The sequence below is a fragment of the Lissotriton vulgaris genome, chromosome 1_1 (assembly GCF_964263255.1).
Source record: "Lissotriton vulgaris chromosome 1_1, aLisVul1.2, whole genome shotgun sequence".
Classification (NCBI taxonomy): Eukaryota; Metazoa; Chordata; class Amphibia; order Caudata; family Salamandridae; genus Lissotriton; species Lissotriton vulgaris.
The window spans coordinates 1,325,923,694-1,325,941,357 of NC_141685.1; the positions used below are offsets into that span (position 1 = coordinate 1,325,923,694).

The 17,664-nt window shown below is 42.1% G+C and overlaps 1 protein-coding gene across 5 annotated transcripts in view; it reads right to left on the reverse strand.

Moving 5' to 3' along the window:
• The window catches only part of LOC147749096 (retinol dehydrogenase 7-like), a 605,822-nt gene that overhangs the window by 38,928 nt on the left and 549,230 nt on the right, over positions 1–17,664 (reverse strand). For all 5 annotated transcript variants that reach the window (XM_086966140.1, XM_086966108.1, XM_086966131.1 and 2 more), the window contains one exon: positions 17,297–17,641. In XM_086966140.1, coding sequence (XP_086822266.1) covers positions 17,297–17,612 — 316 coding nt within the window. In that variant the 5' untranslated portion in view covers positions 17,613–17,641. The remainder of the gene's footprint in view (positions 1–17,296; positions 17,642–17,664) is intronic.

Consider the following 17,664-nt stretch of genomic DNA (forward strand, 5'->3'; position numbering starts at 1 on the left):
TCCTTGGAGTGGCTGCTGCGCGGTACAAATGCTCTTTTACATTACATTACTGTAGATTCCCCTTTTCTGTTGACTTCCAACTGTGGCGAAAATTTGTTGGGTTTAGACTTGCTGAAGAGGTTGCATGCCACCATTTATTGTTTCCCGGACGGTGTGTACCTTACATTGGGTCCTACCGTTGCGCGTGCGCAGCAATGTTTTTCCAAAGACGAGCCTCTACCGCCTGAATTTTAAGGGGTCCCAGAGAGCTTATGGGCCAATAGTGATACGGATGTGGGAAAAATGGATATTGCCCCCGTGACAATTAAGGTTAAAATGGGAGCCCAATTGCCCAGAATACCCCAATACAAGATATCTAGGGATGGCGAAAAGGCCCTATTATAGATAATACAGGATTTGATTCGATCGGGGGTCGTGGAGGAAACGGACTCTAACATATGTAATAGTCCTATCCTTCCGATTCTTAAAAGACGGTCACCTGATGCCAAAGATGATACACCCGATGTCTATAGATTTGTGATTGACTTACGCCACATTAACAAGGTGGTGGAGCCCCAATACCCAGTGGTTTCTGATATTACAACAATACTGACAATGATTCCCCCATCGGCTAAATATTTTTCTGTTCTGGCTGCGGCTTCTATTAGACAATCGGCAGGGCTCGTTCTGGGTTCAGACCTCACAGTAATGGTACCGCATGCTGTGGATATTCTCTTGAACAGAACGCAGACGCAGCTCTTAACTAGTGCTCGTCTTACTGGTTATGAAATGACACTATTCGCACCCCATGTTACGATAAGACGATGTGCCACTCTGAACCCAGCCACGTTGCTACCCATCCCATCAGATACAAAAGATGATGAAATACACGATTGTTTGTTTTGGACAGAGGAGGAGACGAAAAGGAGAATTGACTTGACTGATACACCTTTAGATGATCCTGACGGGGAGCTGTATGTTGATGGGTCTTGTTTTAAACTTGCAGATGGTACGTCGACGGCAGCATACGCAGTTACGACATTACAGACAGTAGTGGAGACTTCTAGGATTCCCTATCATTCGGCCCAGGCTGCAGAAATAATAGTCTTGTTGCGAGCGTGTGAGTTGAGTGAAGGACTAGATGTGAATATCTATACTGATAGCCAATACGCCTTTGGCGTGGCTCATAGTTACGGGCGACTGTGGGCAGAACGGGGTTTTTTGACATCGCATGGACAAAGAATACAGCATGGCCCACTGATATTACGACTGCTTACAGCATTGACGCTACCCAGATGACTGGCCGTGATAAAGTGTAGTGCACATAAGGCAGTGGTGGACGATGTAGGTCGGGGTAACGCATTCGCAGACCAAACAGCAAAAGAGACAGCGAGGACGAAACTCCCACAAATGTTTGTGGCAGGACCAGCTAGATGGGTACCAGACGTTAACATGTTTGCAGATACTGTGCAGAGCGTAAAGAACATACAAGAAAAGGCGACTGAGGATGAATTGAGGACATGGAAAGATGGTGGGGGGCGATTGGATTCTGATGAATGTTGGACAGATGTGACTGATAAACGACGATGGTTACTCCCAAACACATATGTCCTCCCAGTGGTGACAATGGCTCATGGGCCAGCACATATTAGTGCTAAGGGTATATGCAAATTACTGGACCCAGTGTGGAGCAATAAAAATATCCCTAAAGTGGCTACCCATTTAGTACAACAATGTATGGTATGTTTAAGACATAATCCAGGAAAGGGAACACCTGTCCCAGTGGGCAATTTCGCTCCCCCCTCTTTCCGTTTCGAGGTGATTCAGATGGATTATATTGAAATGGAAAGGGTTAATAACCTCAAATACGTCCTGGCGGTTGTATGCTCTTTTAGCAGATGGGTGGAGGCATTTCCAACAAAAGATTGCACGGCCATTTCCACAGCCAAGATGTTGATTAAGGAATATTTTTCCCGCTACGGCTTGCCCAGAGTGATTTGGAGTGATAATGGCACATCCTTTAATGTTGAATTGATGAAGCAGATGTGTAAGGGCCTGCAGATTTCCCAAAAGTTCCACCCGGCCCAACACCCTCAGGCCATGGGACTTGTAGAGAGATTTAATGGAACGCTGAAGTTGAAAATGGCCAAAATACAGGAGAGTACAGGACTCCGTTGGCCAGATGCCCTTCCTTTAGCCTTACTTTCTACCAGAGTGACAGTTAATTCCAGAACGGGTGTCTCCCCTCACGAGGTGGTATTTGGCCGTCCTGCTAACGTGTGGGGAGTACCAAGACCAAAATGTTTTTCAGAAATTGAATATCCTCTGTTGATAGACTACTTGTATGCTTTGACTAAAGATCTTCGTTCTATTCATCAGCAGGTAGCAGACACCCTGAAGCCGTTGCCGGAGGGGCCTGGACATTCCATACAACCCGGAGATTGGGTGGTGGTGAAGAGATATCAGCGGAAATCCTGTCTGGAGCCGAGATGGTCGGAGCCGAGGCAAGTGCTCCTGACGACGCGTACCGCACTTCGAGTTGAGGGTCGGAAGGCATGGACCCACGCGTCACATGTAAAGAAGGTCCCGCTGCCATTGCCGTACGACAAATGGGTGAGAGATGGTGTTGCTGACCAGGAGTGTGAAGTGATACCAAGATACACTCTTTTCTCTGATGCCTCACTGAGGGGAGAGGAGCCGAGTGCAGTAAAGAGAAAGAAAGAAATTGTTGCAAGCTCCAAGGCTCCCATTGAGAATGGTGATCAGGCATCGACGGACGCAACATTTGCCAAAGATATCCCCATTTTGTTCACAGATCCTGAAGTGCAAGTGAGCACTCGCTATAATCTGCCGCCCAGAAAGGAGAAAGGCATAAGGGACTAAACACCGGAAGAATGGCTTAGATAGGGTACTGGAACAGGTAGAGGTGTAGACAATATCTCACAGAAGAAGATTAGTGACAGGGATGGACTAGTAAGAGCCCTGGTGTTTGGCCGAAGATTCTGTTTTACGAGACATTAGAGCGGTGTCTGGGCCCAGATTAGTGCTCCTGAGTTGCGGCAGCTATGCAACTCCAATGAGGGATTAGGGAACGAACAATAGAAGCCTACCTGTGAGGCTTTAACAGACACAGGGACAAGATCCCTTTTAAGGGTTGAAGAACCCCTCTGGCCGGTTTTAGAGTGCCTGGGACTATTTTTCCTAGTTTAGTTTTTTTCCTTATTTTTGGTTTTGATTTTTGGTGAAAGAAATGTACCCCTTTGGTCGTCCCGTCCCCGACGAGGAGCAGCCTTTTGCGGCTCCTCGTAGACTCGAGCCTGATTCCCCATGGTTGGCCTTATCACGCAAAGGGAAAATAGTGGTCATTGTAATACTGCTAATTGCTTTCCTTGTGATTCTTGGAATATTGTTTTTCTGGACAAAGCTTACCCTGTACATGTGTTTGCCCCCACACCTTCTGCTATTCCCGAACATAACATGATTACTGTTGATTATGGTGAACAAAGTTTGCGTAAAGGTTACAAAGATAATGTTTTTATTAAGACTCCACATCATGCTCATGCAGTCTATAATGTGACAGATTGCTGGGTTTGTGGATTGTTACCCTCTGCTGCTTACAAAAAGGATAGATTTTTAGCACTTCCCTTGACACCAGTGAATAGTTGTGTGGGGTGGTACACTTTGATTGGTATGGTCAAATATTTCCAACAGCCGGATTTCCTATCTCCTCAACTATCAGACAGAGGATCTACTATGACAATGCGGGTACGCCCTATGCCCGCTTCTTCCCTTGGACAGTTGTTTACTGATGGACGTTTTGACCAAACATTTTTGGAGACATGTGAAAAGAAAGTAGGACGATTTTTGACTCCCAATGACACTGACAGAGTTAGGGAGAGTTTCCTACAGTTAAATTCCTCTCTGTCCTATAGACACCCCCCAAAAGGGAACGGTAGCAATAAGTTTTTGATGCCCTTAGCAGTTGTAGGACCACCACCATTCTTTTGTATTGCAGGATGGGGTCCTATAAAGGTTGGGAACAGTTCCTGTAACGTGACAGCATCAATACGCCTGCCCCTTAGTTCTTCTCTAGTTACGCCTCCCAATATTTATTTCGTGTGCGGGGACAATGGGTATCTATGGTTGCCTGAGGGTTGGGGTGGAGTCTGTTATCTAGCCTATATGCTTCCACCTGTGTATGTGGCACCTTCTGACTATCATAAGACTCACCGTAGGTTTACCAGCCCGCCAGAGCAGCGCATAAGGAGGGCACTTCAGGTTGACGACGTAGATCAGACTGACACCTCTTTACAACAATGGACAGATTTCTCTAAGGGCCTCTTGCCATTTTAGGGTCCGATATTTAACAGTAGGGCCATCCGTAGGTTGTCGAGGGTGAAAAGTGGTCAATACTGAAGCAGACATTGCTGCTAATATGTCTGTTGAGATGCAGGCTATGAGATTATTCACAATCCAAAACAGGATGGTGTTAGACGTCATCCTTGCTGATAGGGGCGGAGCCTGCCGCGTCATCGGGACGTCCTGCTGTGTGTATATTCCTGATTCAGCTCCGACAGTTAACTTAGCAGTACAGAAACTCCATAGATTAGCGACTGAACTTCATCAGGATAATGGGACATGGTCATTACAAGGGTGGCTCTGGGGTATTTTCTCCTCGTGGGGCTGGAAAATACTGATGGGGATACTTGGAGTAGTGGGTGTACTCCTGACATGCTGCCTTTGTGTTTACTGCCTCCCCCCATGTTGCTCAATGTGTGCCAGTAATTTGCGGCCCTCAAGAAAAGTGACTGGTCAATATCCTGCCTCTACTGCTATTGAACTTCCTGATATTCGTTGGTTGATGCTTATTGACAAGGATATTTTTGATTGAAGTGTGCCCAGCCCCTAGCATGGAATGTAAAGGCGCTACCTTTTTAGCTAATAAAGGCTACGCTCCAGTTAGCCAAATGATGCTAAAAGGAGGGTCTGATAGGTTTCATTTTCGATGCCCCGCCCACTGACATTTACATATGCAAGTTAGCATCATGTGTCTAACTAATGAAGTATATACTTATGCTCTTACGTTATTTTTTATTGATCATGTGATTATTCATTTATACGTGTGGTGATATTTAGTTTCCTTAGCTTAGCTTGTGTGCCTCCATTTTGAGTATTCCTCTGTGTCTGCGAGTCGCACTCGCTCATCCACCCCTCCCGTAGGAATAAGAAAATCCCTAATGCAGCAGTTTTCGTTTCTCAGCTAGTTGCGCCCGAAACTAACAAGTTCCTTATCAGTAGTGTTCTCATGCACCAGAGACGCTGAGGCCCGGCTCCACGGCCTTGGGCAGAGATTGTCAAATGTTGCCTTTGCAGGTGCAGATGCCTCTTGTATGATGCCATTGTTCCTCTCTCTGGGGTTCAGTATTTTTCCAGAAGGGGAGTGTTTTACTTCACTGTACCATGTTATAATGTATTGCTGTCATGATATGAGTTAGTCCTCTCGGCGCACTCTTAGGGGTGAGGTCGGACAGGGCCCTCTCATATGGGAGTTTGTGGCCTAATAAAATTACCTTGTTTATCCTTCTCCACTGTCCGGCTGACTTCTTACTGAGTAACTATAGGTGAGTGTGGTAAGTCACTCGGGTGGATTTGAGCCACGCTTATCAGCACTGTACATACTGTGAAGGCCGATTCTAATTCCTTGACCTTGGAGCTACCCTCTGACATCTCGAAGGACTTTCAGCAGTGCCTTGTTTCAAAGACAACTCTTTTGTCATAGGTTGAAAGTCTTCCTGCTCTGGACTTTGTATTACTATTCTGGTTAGTATGCAAGGAGGGACGCGTGTGGCACCCTGGTGTGGTGTGGATGATGCTGTGGAATGTAGAATATATGTATGTTGTACGCACGTAATCATTTCTTACCGGAGCATAAGTATCATCTTAGTTTGCCTAATGTATCTTCAACAAAAACATGAACTGGAATTCAACCAGATTAAAAGTAAAATCCAGTTCTAAATTACAAGGAAATGGTAGACTATAGTGCAGGGAAATTGCAGACCAGAGCCCAGATTCAAATTTCATTTAGCAAAAGATGTGGACTCGAGCAAGCAAGAAAGAAAATACACTCAGTGAGATTCGGGGGGTGTAAAAAGCTCACATTTTCCAAATAAAAAACAGTCAGGTGCTGGGTGGAGAGGTGGGACATTACTAAGGTTCAGAATGGACTGTTTCCATGAGGAACAGGGTCAGTACTGAGTTTCATTAGGTGGACCTCCATCTAGAGTGGCACAGTGGGCGAAAAACCAAAGATTTGAATGCTACTCTGGGCGATGGCCATTGTTAGACCACTTGCAAGCATTCATACCATCTCCTTTTGGGTGTTTGATTGCCAGTAGTATGGCTGGACACCAGAGATTGACACAGCTTTCCAAGCCTAATGCTGCCAATGGGAATTTAAAAAAGTAGTATATTTGCACCCATTCAAAGAGTAATTCTTTGGGTGCAGATTTACTACATTTTTGGTAAAAATGAACAAGTTAAAACCTCTTAGTGAAATTAGAACAATAATAAATATCAACGCACACATAGCAGACCTTACTCAGGGCCCCATACCAAACTACCAAATAATGCATTTGATGGATACAACATCCCAAACACACTCTCTCAAACTATGCCCTGCCAGTCCCACCTAGACCTGGTAGTTCTCCCAGGAAACTCATGACTTCGGTCTCTTACAACACAATCGCTTGAAGTGCCTGCCCTGGAAGCACTTATTTTAAATGTATTTTTACTACATGCGCTGTTCTTCCTCTATGTTACAAGAAGCCTACACTGTAGAGTTGTCAAATAAGTGCATGTGGACACAGCTTCATGTTTCTACCCCTCCTCTTTTAGAAATAATGTTATCAAGTGACTTACAGTCCAGTATACTAAGTCTGAGTCGCACATTTGAGGAGGATGATCAAGCAGCTGAGCCCAGGCAGAGCTGAGCCATTGGTCTGGCTCCTCTCTAAGAGTCTACGCACGAGCTGAGCCAAGAAAATATTTGGTTTGTATATCGTGCAACAAACATAATGTAAAATATCATACAATTGCTTCAAAATTAATTTGAATAGTTTATTTCTTCAACATGTGAAAGCATTTCACCTTCGTACATCAGATTATATCACCGCATAGACAGACTTTTTTAAAAGTGATAGTTTTTAGAAAAAAATCATTGCTCGCCCACCAACAACAACGCCATTAGTGAACTAAGAGGGAGGTGAGTAGTCATGTAAACCCTAAACCTGGCCTAGATTCTTATTATAGATCGAGAAACATTACAATCTAATAAATCAAATACAAGAGGTGCTTGGAAGCTGCATACCCTAGAGTAAAGAAAAAGGAGCCTCTGTGAAATGAAATATTTGCCTAGGACCTAACAATATGGCCAACCAGAGAAGCCGGTATTGATTCTAGGTTATCTGGTTTCACATTTTGAAATTCAGCCAGTGGGTGGGTGGGTCTCTCTCTCTCCCTCTCTCTCTCTCTCTCTCTCTCTCTCTCTCTCTCTCTCTCTCTCTCTCTCTCTCTAAGGTCACTGTTTCATCTTTTATTCTTAGCTCAAGACGAGAATAACCAACTCACAGGTAGCAGACGAGACTCAAGGCCCCCAGACTCAACCACTAAGCAAAGAATGCATTTTTTGGGGGGTTGTCACTCCTCAAACACCCCTCATACACAGACCTCTCATGCTGATGAGGTAGGTGAAGTTTGATGACATGGTGAGTGCCTAGTGCACTAAGTGTCACTGCGCATAAGCATGTGTGTTGCAGATAGGTGCATCAGTGGGGCTGGTATACTGAGTTTAATAAAACCTAGTAGGATTTCCTTAATTGATTAATACGTCTTTCTGTATGTGTTTGTCCTGTTTATGATCTGTTACTATGTGTTTTGTCATGGTCTGATTTCACGCCTGTCTATTTAAACACCATCAATGCTGATGGTATTCCCCTCCTGTGCTGGCCCTTATTTATTCCCATTGTTCATGACGAGCTCAGCTCGTCATGAGAGTACGAGAGGTGTACCTCATGACGAGCTGAGCTCGTCATGAGCATCAAAGGTGTTATCATGGCAAAGCTTTAAGAGGAGGATGATCTGTATGACCTTGTTGCCTTAACCATTACTTGTCTTGTAAACTGTGAGCTATGGATAGAGAGTGTCAGTCACTTGAGAGGTGATGTAAGAGTGTCGTGCTGAAGTTGGATTGAAAATGAATGGGTGCCATGACTCGCAGTATTCAACAATGAGGGAATTCAGGATACAGCCTTTATTAATGAGGTTTTTACCACGTTGTACCTTTACCACACATGTTTTTAAAATGCAAATGCTTTTACAACGTATGCCTTTACCACGCATTTAGGGTAAGTTCAAATAATTTTTTTTATAAATATACAATGAGTGGTAAAGGCATACATTGTAAAAGCATATGCAATCTAAAAAAATGTGGGGTTAAAAATGCATCGTAAAGGCATGTAGAGTATGTCTCTGTGTTGTTCTGTCATACAACCAGGGAATTCATTTTCTACACACTAATCTCGCTTCAGCATTTGGTGGGGTGGGTGCAATGTAGTGGTGCAAAAGTTTAAAGTCATCTCTAAAAACCTAAATATTGGGGGACACTCTATATCAGGACATTTGAATCATTTTTGCTATATTTCTGCTGACCACCAGTTAATACATCCAGTCTCATGACTGAACTTTCTTCTCTCTTGAATCCCTCACAGCATAAACTCAGCCATGCATCCTTCTGAGAATAATATTTTTTTGGGGTGTGGCCTGCTTGGTGGCCAGGAGAGGTGTGGCCCATGCATAGAATCAACAGATGCTCCACTTCACCTTGTGCTGGCGTCGGGTGGTAGATTGGTGTGCCCAGCAGGAAAAACCTATTTATGTTGCGTGTGCATGTCCTCACAAACAAGAATGAGTGTAGGGTAAATGGTGTTCAATTCATGGGCTATTGATGTAATGTATCTGTTCTCATATGCCAAAATGTTGCCATGTCTTGAGATGTCACATTATGCACGGTCTTTTCTGTATGTACCAATAAGTATCTTTGCCTTGTCATAAAATTGGCTATTAAAAAATGGTGGACTCAGCAGGAAACTTTTGCTGATGTGTACCATTTAGACATATTATGTATATTAGGCTTTCTACAGAATTAATGTTGACACCCAGTGCTTTTCAGGAGAACCCCGAATCTTATCAAAGATTTTATCAATCCTGCTCAGTTTTTAGGTCTCGCCTAGGCAGCGCATACGCTGTCTCCCTGAGACATCAAGTAATCTGTATATGTTTTGAAACTCCACCTACTCCACCCTCTTTGCTTTTAATTGGTTTCTTTGCTTGTCTGCTTTAATTTCTTTTTTTTCACAGGCCAAAGCGCTTTGTAGTTTTCCCTCTATTTTTTTGGGAGCGCCTATGCAGCACCGCCTAACTACAGTATACATGCTGCTAGTGGAATGAAGTGTTTGTCGTGGAACTCTTTTTTCGTGGCTTGCTTTTTCTTCTGTATTGCAGTGTTTCATGCACGCCTGTTGTGCCCCCACCGTCATTACCCCTATTGTTTTTTTAAACATATTTTTATTGGCATTTATAGTTTACAATGACAAATAGCCAGACGGATACATTCAATATGAGTTGCATGCTTCATCTCTTACATCATAGTATATCCTACTGTTACCCACTTTCGTTGTCCCCCAGAGCTACCCGCCTCTTCTCCTTGTTAATTGATGCTTCCTGCCTTGATCATTGATTTATTAACCATTTGAGTGTTGCCAGTGCCGTGTTAACGTTATTCTTTGTAATTTAATATCACACTGGAGAGCATTTTTGCGATGCACATGGTGTTGTGTGTTTCATAACACACTGGAGAGCATTTATGAGATGCGCATGGTGTTGAGTGTTTCTTTGGTATTTTCTCCCGCCTTAGCTCGGTTTCAGTTGGGCTGTAAAGCAGAGGGTGCCTTTGAGAGCTTCACGGGGTGTGATCTGCAGCCCCCTACCAAATGCGCAGCAGCTGTAGAAAGAGTCACTGGGAGCTTTTTATGTAAGGTCTGGCAGGGAAGGGACGCTGCTGTCGATGGCAAGGGTAAGGAGGTGTTGCATGCTGTAAGTATGTACTTTTTTTCTTATGCATGCATCATAATAAGTCCGGAGGAGCTGTACAGGCCACGCCACAAATAGAATTGTATTTTGGCACATGTGATTTTTAGCATGCGGCTACCAAACCACTATTTCTTTCTGTTCTCGGGAGGTTGAGTAACTGAGTTGTCCCATCACTATTTCGCACTCTGCTGCATTTAGCCAACCCACGGAGCTGTCTCTCTCTCTGGCTATTTGCAAATGCTGTGTAAAATTTGGTTTCTCTGTGCTTCCTCTAAACGGGTACGCTTTGTACCAAAAGCGGTGCAGAGGGTTACCTTTCTTAGCTCCATTACAAAGCCTGGAGGAGCTGTACAGGCCACGCCACAAATGCAATTGTGTTTTGGCACATGTTATATATTCAGTATGTGGCTGACAAACCACTATTTCTTTCTGGTCTCTGGAGGATGAGGAACTGAGTTGTCCCTGCAGTATTTCGCTTTCTTGCTGTGTTTTGCCAACCCAGCGAGCTATCTCTCTCTGTGGCTATTTGCCTGTGCTGTGTGCTTCCTCTAAATGGGAATGATTTATTCCAAAAAGTGGTGCTTGTAGTTACCTTTTTTAGCTTTATTACAAAGTCCAGAGGAGCTATACAGGCCACGCCACAAATAGAATTTTATTTTGGCACATGTTATATTTAGTATGTGGCTGATAAACCATTATTCCTTTTTCGTGTCGGGAGGATGAGGAACTGAGTTGTTATTGCAGTATTTCGTATCTCTGCTGCGTTTAGCCAACCCACCGAGCTATCTCTCTCTGTGGCTATTTGCAAGCGCTGCGTAAAAACTGGTTTTCTCTGTGCTTCCTTTAAATTGGAACGTTTAAAGTTTTGGTGTTTTATTTAAACGTTAATACTGTTTAGCATTTGTACTTTCTTATCACCTGCTTAGAAAGTGCTGAATAATTGCGCACCGATCCGCTCTAAAATAATACCATCCGTTTTGACGGCAGTGAGGCTCTATATAAATTGTTATTATGAATATCAGCTGTATAAATGTTAATAAGATTGTAAATCAAGTACTCATAATAACAGTATAGCAATATCCATTACTGCTATTCCGCACATTCTATGAGCAGATTGATGTTTGGTTACTGACGCTTTTATAGCTGTACAGGCCACGCCACAAATAGAATTGCATTTTGGCACATGTTATATTTAGTATGCGGCCGACAAACCACTATTTCTTTCTCGTCTCGGGAGGATGAGAACTGAGTTGTCCCTACAGTATTTCGCATCTCTGCTGCGTTTAAGCAACCCACCGACCTATGTTTTTTGTGGCTATTTGCAAACGTTGTGTAAAATGTGGTTTCTCTGTGGTTCCTTTAAACGGGAACTTTTAAAGTTTTGGTATTTTATTTAAATTTTAATGCTGTTTAGCATTTATTTCTCATCACCTGATTAGAAAGTGCTGAATAATAGCGCACCAATCCGCTCCAAAATATTACCATCAGTTTTGACGGCAGTGAGGCACCAAATAATTTGTCATTATGAAAGCCAGCTGTATAAATGTTAATAGGATTGTAAATGAAGTGCTCATGGTAACAGTACACATTGGAGAGGGCAAGTGGTGCACGTGTACCCTGCTTGTGCTCTTGCACACACACTGTCTCTCTGTCTCTCTGTCACCTTTCAAAATATGTGTTTTAGTATAATGTATGAAACACACAAGCAGAATTGGACTGGCCCAAAAATAAACAGGATGGGGGTTTTCAAAGGCCGATCTGCTGGGGCAGTCAGTCAAAAGTCAGGAGACAAATAAAAGATGCACTCCTTTTATTCCACAAAACGCCGTAAGGCCTTCAAGCCAGGCATGCTATATAGAATGGAAAGGGTCTTCAACTGTATATTAAAAGACAGTCGAGGAGATTGCAGAACATTCTCCTAATGCAAAGTAGAGCTTTGTGCCTGGCGCAAACCTGCATCAGGGTGAGGAATAAGCTCACGAGAGCTATGCGAATGTTTTTGCGTCATCATTAAACACAAAATGATATCTTTGCGTTATTTAATGGAAATAAATTGATTCACGTAAATATATTTTTGTTGACAATGATCCAACTTTGATAACAAGATATATAGACTGAAGCGTGTGGATATGTGAGCTTCTCCATCTCTTAACTAGCAAAACATTAATTGACATAAAAAACACACGTTGCAACAACAGCTCTCGCAGGGAATTCCCCACAGATTGTTCCATGAATGCTGTTTGGACATATTTCAGGCTATCAATTCGAGATACTATTACATAACACAAATACATTAATCTAGTCAGTGGTCATCACGCAAATTTGGCTTCAATTGGGCTTTTTTTTAATCCTCTTTCAACAACCCAATATTAGTCACTTCAAAACAATATGAAAGGATACATGATTAATTTCCTAATTCTTCTTTACCTCTCACTCTACTCCTGTTTATCATTCCCGCTTTGACCATTGCTTGTGTAACTTTAATTTTCAGCAAACAGTTTTTATTTCGTTTTCCCTAAATATTTATTTATTTTCCTTTTTAGCCCTTACTTCAGAAGTGACCTAAAGTTTGTTTTACAAGCTTAGCATCCTGCTGTTTACTGATTTGCATCTCAGATGCTGCAGCCCAAAAGATCACAAACTTTACTACAAGGCTTATTCGCACTTAATTAGCTTGTCCTGGTTTCTTTTCACAAGTGGTGAAAACTTGCTAATGTTTCACAATATAACAGACTTTCTGTCTCCCTTTTTATTCTACACAAATGCCAATACATTACAATATATGAGTACAGTTACAAAACCAACGTGTAAGTAAACATATATTTTTTAAAAGTGCAAAGCGTATTGCGAACAAAATCATTGGTTTCATTTTAAATTGTGCTACTTTTATTTGTGTGTAGCTTTAGGTGCGTAGCTGCAGTTCCCTTTTTAGTGGTAAATTTGTAACAAGTGCCTGTGTTTTCATCATTTAGCAACTTTACGCAGTATATGCAGCTTTACGCACAAGTGGCCAAGATGCACTATCATGGCGCCTCTCATCTTCTGTTTACACTTTTGGGCTCATTCCTCGGCACAAAAACAAGATACACATTGAGTGCGCTCTTGCCTTACATCACCTGTGCTGTTTTTTTTAAGCTTCACAATTGCACGTCCACCTGCTGTAAGTACGTGCTTTTGTTCTCAGTCCTGTGACATATTAACTTCTAACTCTATTTTCCTGTAGTTCCTCTCTCAGCGTCTTTCTAACACTTAGCCATGACCTTATTCCACAGTTGGGCTGTTGTGTATATTTGATAAAGGGAGGCATTTGCAAAGCTACCTCCCCCAAAGCCACAATTTGCGAAAACACCTTTTAACAATGTTATTACATTTGGTTCAGTTGTGGTATTACCTTTCTAAGCTCCCTTACAAAGACCTAAAGAGCTGTACAGACCACGCCACAAATATAATTGTATTTTGGCGCGTTATATTTAGTATGCGGCTGACAAACCACTATTTCTTTTTCGTCACAGGAGGATTATGAACTGAATTGTCCCTGCACTATTTTGAATCTCCGCTGCATTTAGCCAAACCACTGAGCTATTCCTCTCTTTGGCTATTTGCAAGCGCTGTGTAAAATGTAGTTTCTCGGTGCTTCCTCTAAATGGAGTAGTGAGCCGACCGAGCGAGCAAAGGGACCTGTACGCAGAGCAGGGGTGCTACAAGCAACTGAGCCACTTTATGTACATTGGACAGGGCATGTGGTGCACGTGTACCCTGCTTGTGCTCTTGCACGCACACTGTCTCTTTGTGTCCCTATCACCTTTCAAAATATGTGTGTTAGTATAATGTATGAAACACACAAGCATAAGTGGACTGGCCCATCATTAAACAGGCTGGTGGCTTTCAAAGGCCATTTGGCTGGGGCAGAGTCAATCAAACGTCAGGAGACAAATAAAAAATGCACTCCTTTTATTCCACAAAATGCTGTGAGGCCTTAAAGCCAGGCATGCTAATATAGAATGGAAAGGGGTCTTCATCAATATATTAAAAGACAGTTGAGGAGATTGCAGAACATTCTCCTAATGCAAAGAAGAGCTTTGAGCCTCGCATGAACCTGCATCAGGGTAAGGAATAAGCTCACGAGTGCTATGAAAATGTGTATTGGTCATCATTAAATGCAAGACCTAGTGGGAATACTGTTTACTTTTCCTGACTTTTGCAGTGCTTTGAAAATGGCATTGTAATAATTTGCTTGTGCATAGTCGGTGGCATATATTAAATGTCTGTTTTCGTGTTTTAGGCACCATGTAGTTCCTGTTTTTTGTTTGTAAGTTACCTTTTGATTATAGAAAAAATATTTTCAAGTTTACCTTCACAAAAGCTATAAACTATCACCACTCGCTGGTCTAATTATTCTAAAGAAAACTTTGTATACAATGCACGTTTGCTTAGGTAGCTGCACTCTTCCACACATTCTATAAGCAGCAGGTGGTTTTGTTACAGCTGCTTTTATAGGGCTTAATTTGTAACAAAAGTGGTGCAGGGGCACTGACTGATCAAAAGCACCTTTAAACACTATTACTGCAGATATAGGTATGAGTTCAACGTCACTGAACATATAGGTGTAAAATCACCTTCACTGCAGATATAGGTGTGTGATCACTATCACTGCAGATATAGGTGTGAGATCTCTATCACTGTAGATATTGGTGTAAGATCACCATCGCTGCAGATATTGGTGTGAGATCACTATCACTGCAGATATAGGTGTGAGATCGCTATCACTGCAGATATATAGGTGTGAGATCACCATTACTTCAGATATTGGTGTGAGATTACTATCTCTGCAGATATAGGTGTGAGATCAATATCATTGCAGACATATAGGAGTGAGAACACCATTACTGCAGATATAGGTATGAAATTACCATCACTGCAGATATAGGTGTGAGCTCACTATCACTGTAGATATTGGTGTGAGATCACTATCACTGTAGATATAGGTGTGAGATCACTGAATATAGAGGTGTGAGATCTCTATCACTGTAGATATTGGTGTGAGATCACTATCACGTTACATATAGGTGTGATATCACTATCACTGCAGATATAAGTATGAGATCTCTATCACTGTAGACATTGGTGTCAGATCACTATCACTTTCAATATAGGTGTGAGATCACTATCACTGCAGATATTGGTGTGAGACACCATCACTGCAGATATAGGTGTGAGATCACTATCAATGCAGATATATAGGTGTGAGATCACCATTACTTCAGATATAGGTGTGAAATTACTATCACTGCAGATATAGGTATGAGATCACTATCACTGCAGATATTGGTGTGAAATTACTATCACTGCAGATATAGGTGTGAGATCTCTATCACTGTATATATTAGGTGTGACATCACCATTACTTCAGATATAGCTGTGAGATTACCATCAATGCGGAAATAGGTGTGAGATCACTATCACTACAGATATTGGTGTGAGATTACTATCTCTGTAGATATAGGTGTGAGATCTCTATCACTGCAGATATAGGTGTGAGATCACTATCACTGCAGATATAGGTGTGAGATCACCATCACTAAAGAAATAAGTGTGAGATCACTATCACTGCAGATATATAGAATACCTATGCGTTCAGAATACGAGAGTTTAAGCTATTGGCATTGTAAATGACAATAACTTTTATTTATGTTTTAAAAAAGAAAACAAAAAGAAAAAAAGCATTGTCATTTAAAATGCCAATAACTCAAACTGGTGTTCATGCGAGACCTATTGCATTGCAAATGCTTGTTAATTATGCCACTGGCTTCCACAAATAGGAACTGGAGGTAAATCACCAGATACATTCATTTGTTAAAAAGTTCACTCAAAATTCTTGTGGAAGAAAGATAATACAATGATCTAACAATATAAAGGAAAATGTATTAACTAATTGGAACTCTTAATGATAATGCAGAATTGTATTAAAAAAATGTAAGAAGATAAATCTCACTGCTGTTACATCTCAGAATATACATATCAAAAATATCATCTGTTATAAATATAGTGATCTAAATATATTTTACAAAATGACGATCTATTGCATGTAGATTTCTATTATTAGGTCAGGAGTTAGCTCTCTCTACCCATTTCTTGGTCATTCACATTTTTCATCCGCCCACTACAGCAAGTAGCATGGGCCAAGTGGACAACCCAGCTCTGCATCGGCTGTCTTAACAGTGAGTGGTGGCCTACTGCCTTTTCATTAGAAGTACAAATGCGCACAAAGCAGTTCTCTTCACTGCTTAAACTACTAAGATAATGTGTGCCTTTTAAGACCAAAAAATACTTTTTCTTTTAGCCAATTATTTTATATATATTGGTGAGGGCCTGGAAGCTTTGCCAGTAAAAGCTTTTTTACTAAAAGTATGACAAAACAGAGCAGGCATTGACAACGTCAAAACTTGCCAATGCTTGTTAGCTCCACTGATGCTATATAACTTTTAACAAAATTAACTTAGGTCATGATATTCTGGTACCAAACCTTCACTATCTTGTGCATACCGACCATGCAGTTACCTTGATGTCATTACTGGGGGTCATGCTTCCCAAAGCAAATATTTCAAGCAATGGGTCAGTCCAAGATGCAACCTATTGGGTTTGTCAATGCTTGTGTTTGTTGGCTCTGACTGTACAATCCTCAGCCGCCTTTTCACTCCTGTCAAATGCTGCCCATCTTTTGGATCTTCCTATCGGCCCATTTCGTGCAGGGAGCATTGTCCAACGACTTTACAGTTGAATGAATGAATGAATGAATACGCTCTTCTATAGCGCATGGCTACCCTAAGGCATCCCAGCGCTGTATGAGTTCGATCCTCATATCCTTAGTCTCCCCACTGTTTACCTTCAAGCTGTATTGGATTGTTTGTAATCTTGGTGTATTGTCTGGTCTATGTGCATTGCTTAGATATGAGCACCCTATAAATTAATAAATTAATGAAATTCGGTTATCGGTCATCTTAATTCACCTACTGTAATTTCGAAGTCAAAGGTCAAGTGATGTCACTGTGAGCAGGAGATGTGGGTATCTGATATCACTTTTGCTATTTTGCATGCTGAAATGGTTCCACACTTAATACAATTTATTTGTGAATAACAAACAAATTGATAAACAAACTGGTTCAATATTCACCTTTGTCTCCCACTTGCTCCTTAACCCACTGTGCCATGGCGGCCACGCTGTCTCTGTTGGTGACGTCCATGATGATGGTCTGCAGCCTTTGGGAGGTGGCCTCCTTCAGCTCCTCTGCCCCTTTCTGTGTCAGGCATGCCGCAAGAACCCGCATCCCACGCTGGTCCAGTTGCCGTGCCACTTGGTTCCCAAATCCAGAGTCAGAGCCCGTGATCAGCACATACTTATCTGGGAGATTTGGGACCGTCTGCCTCTCCAGGTACCAGCGGAAGAGAAAATATAGGCCCAAAAGCCCTGCCAGACACAACCATATCATAGTGTCTTCTTGGTCTAAGGCTGTAAAGCCTGGGAAATGGAAAAGAAGAGTG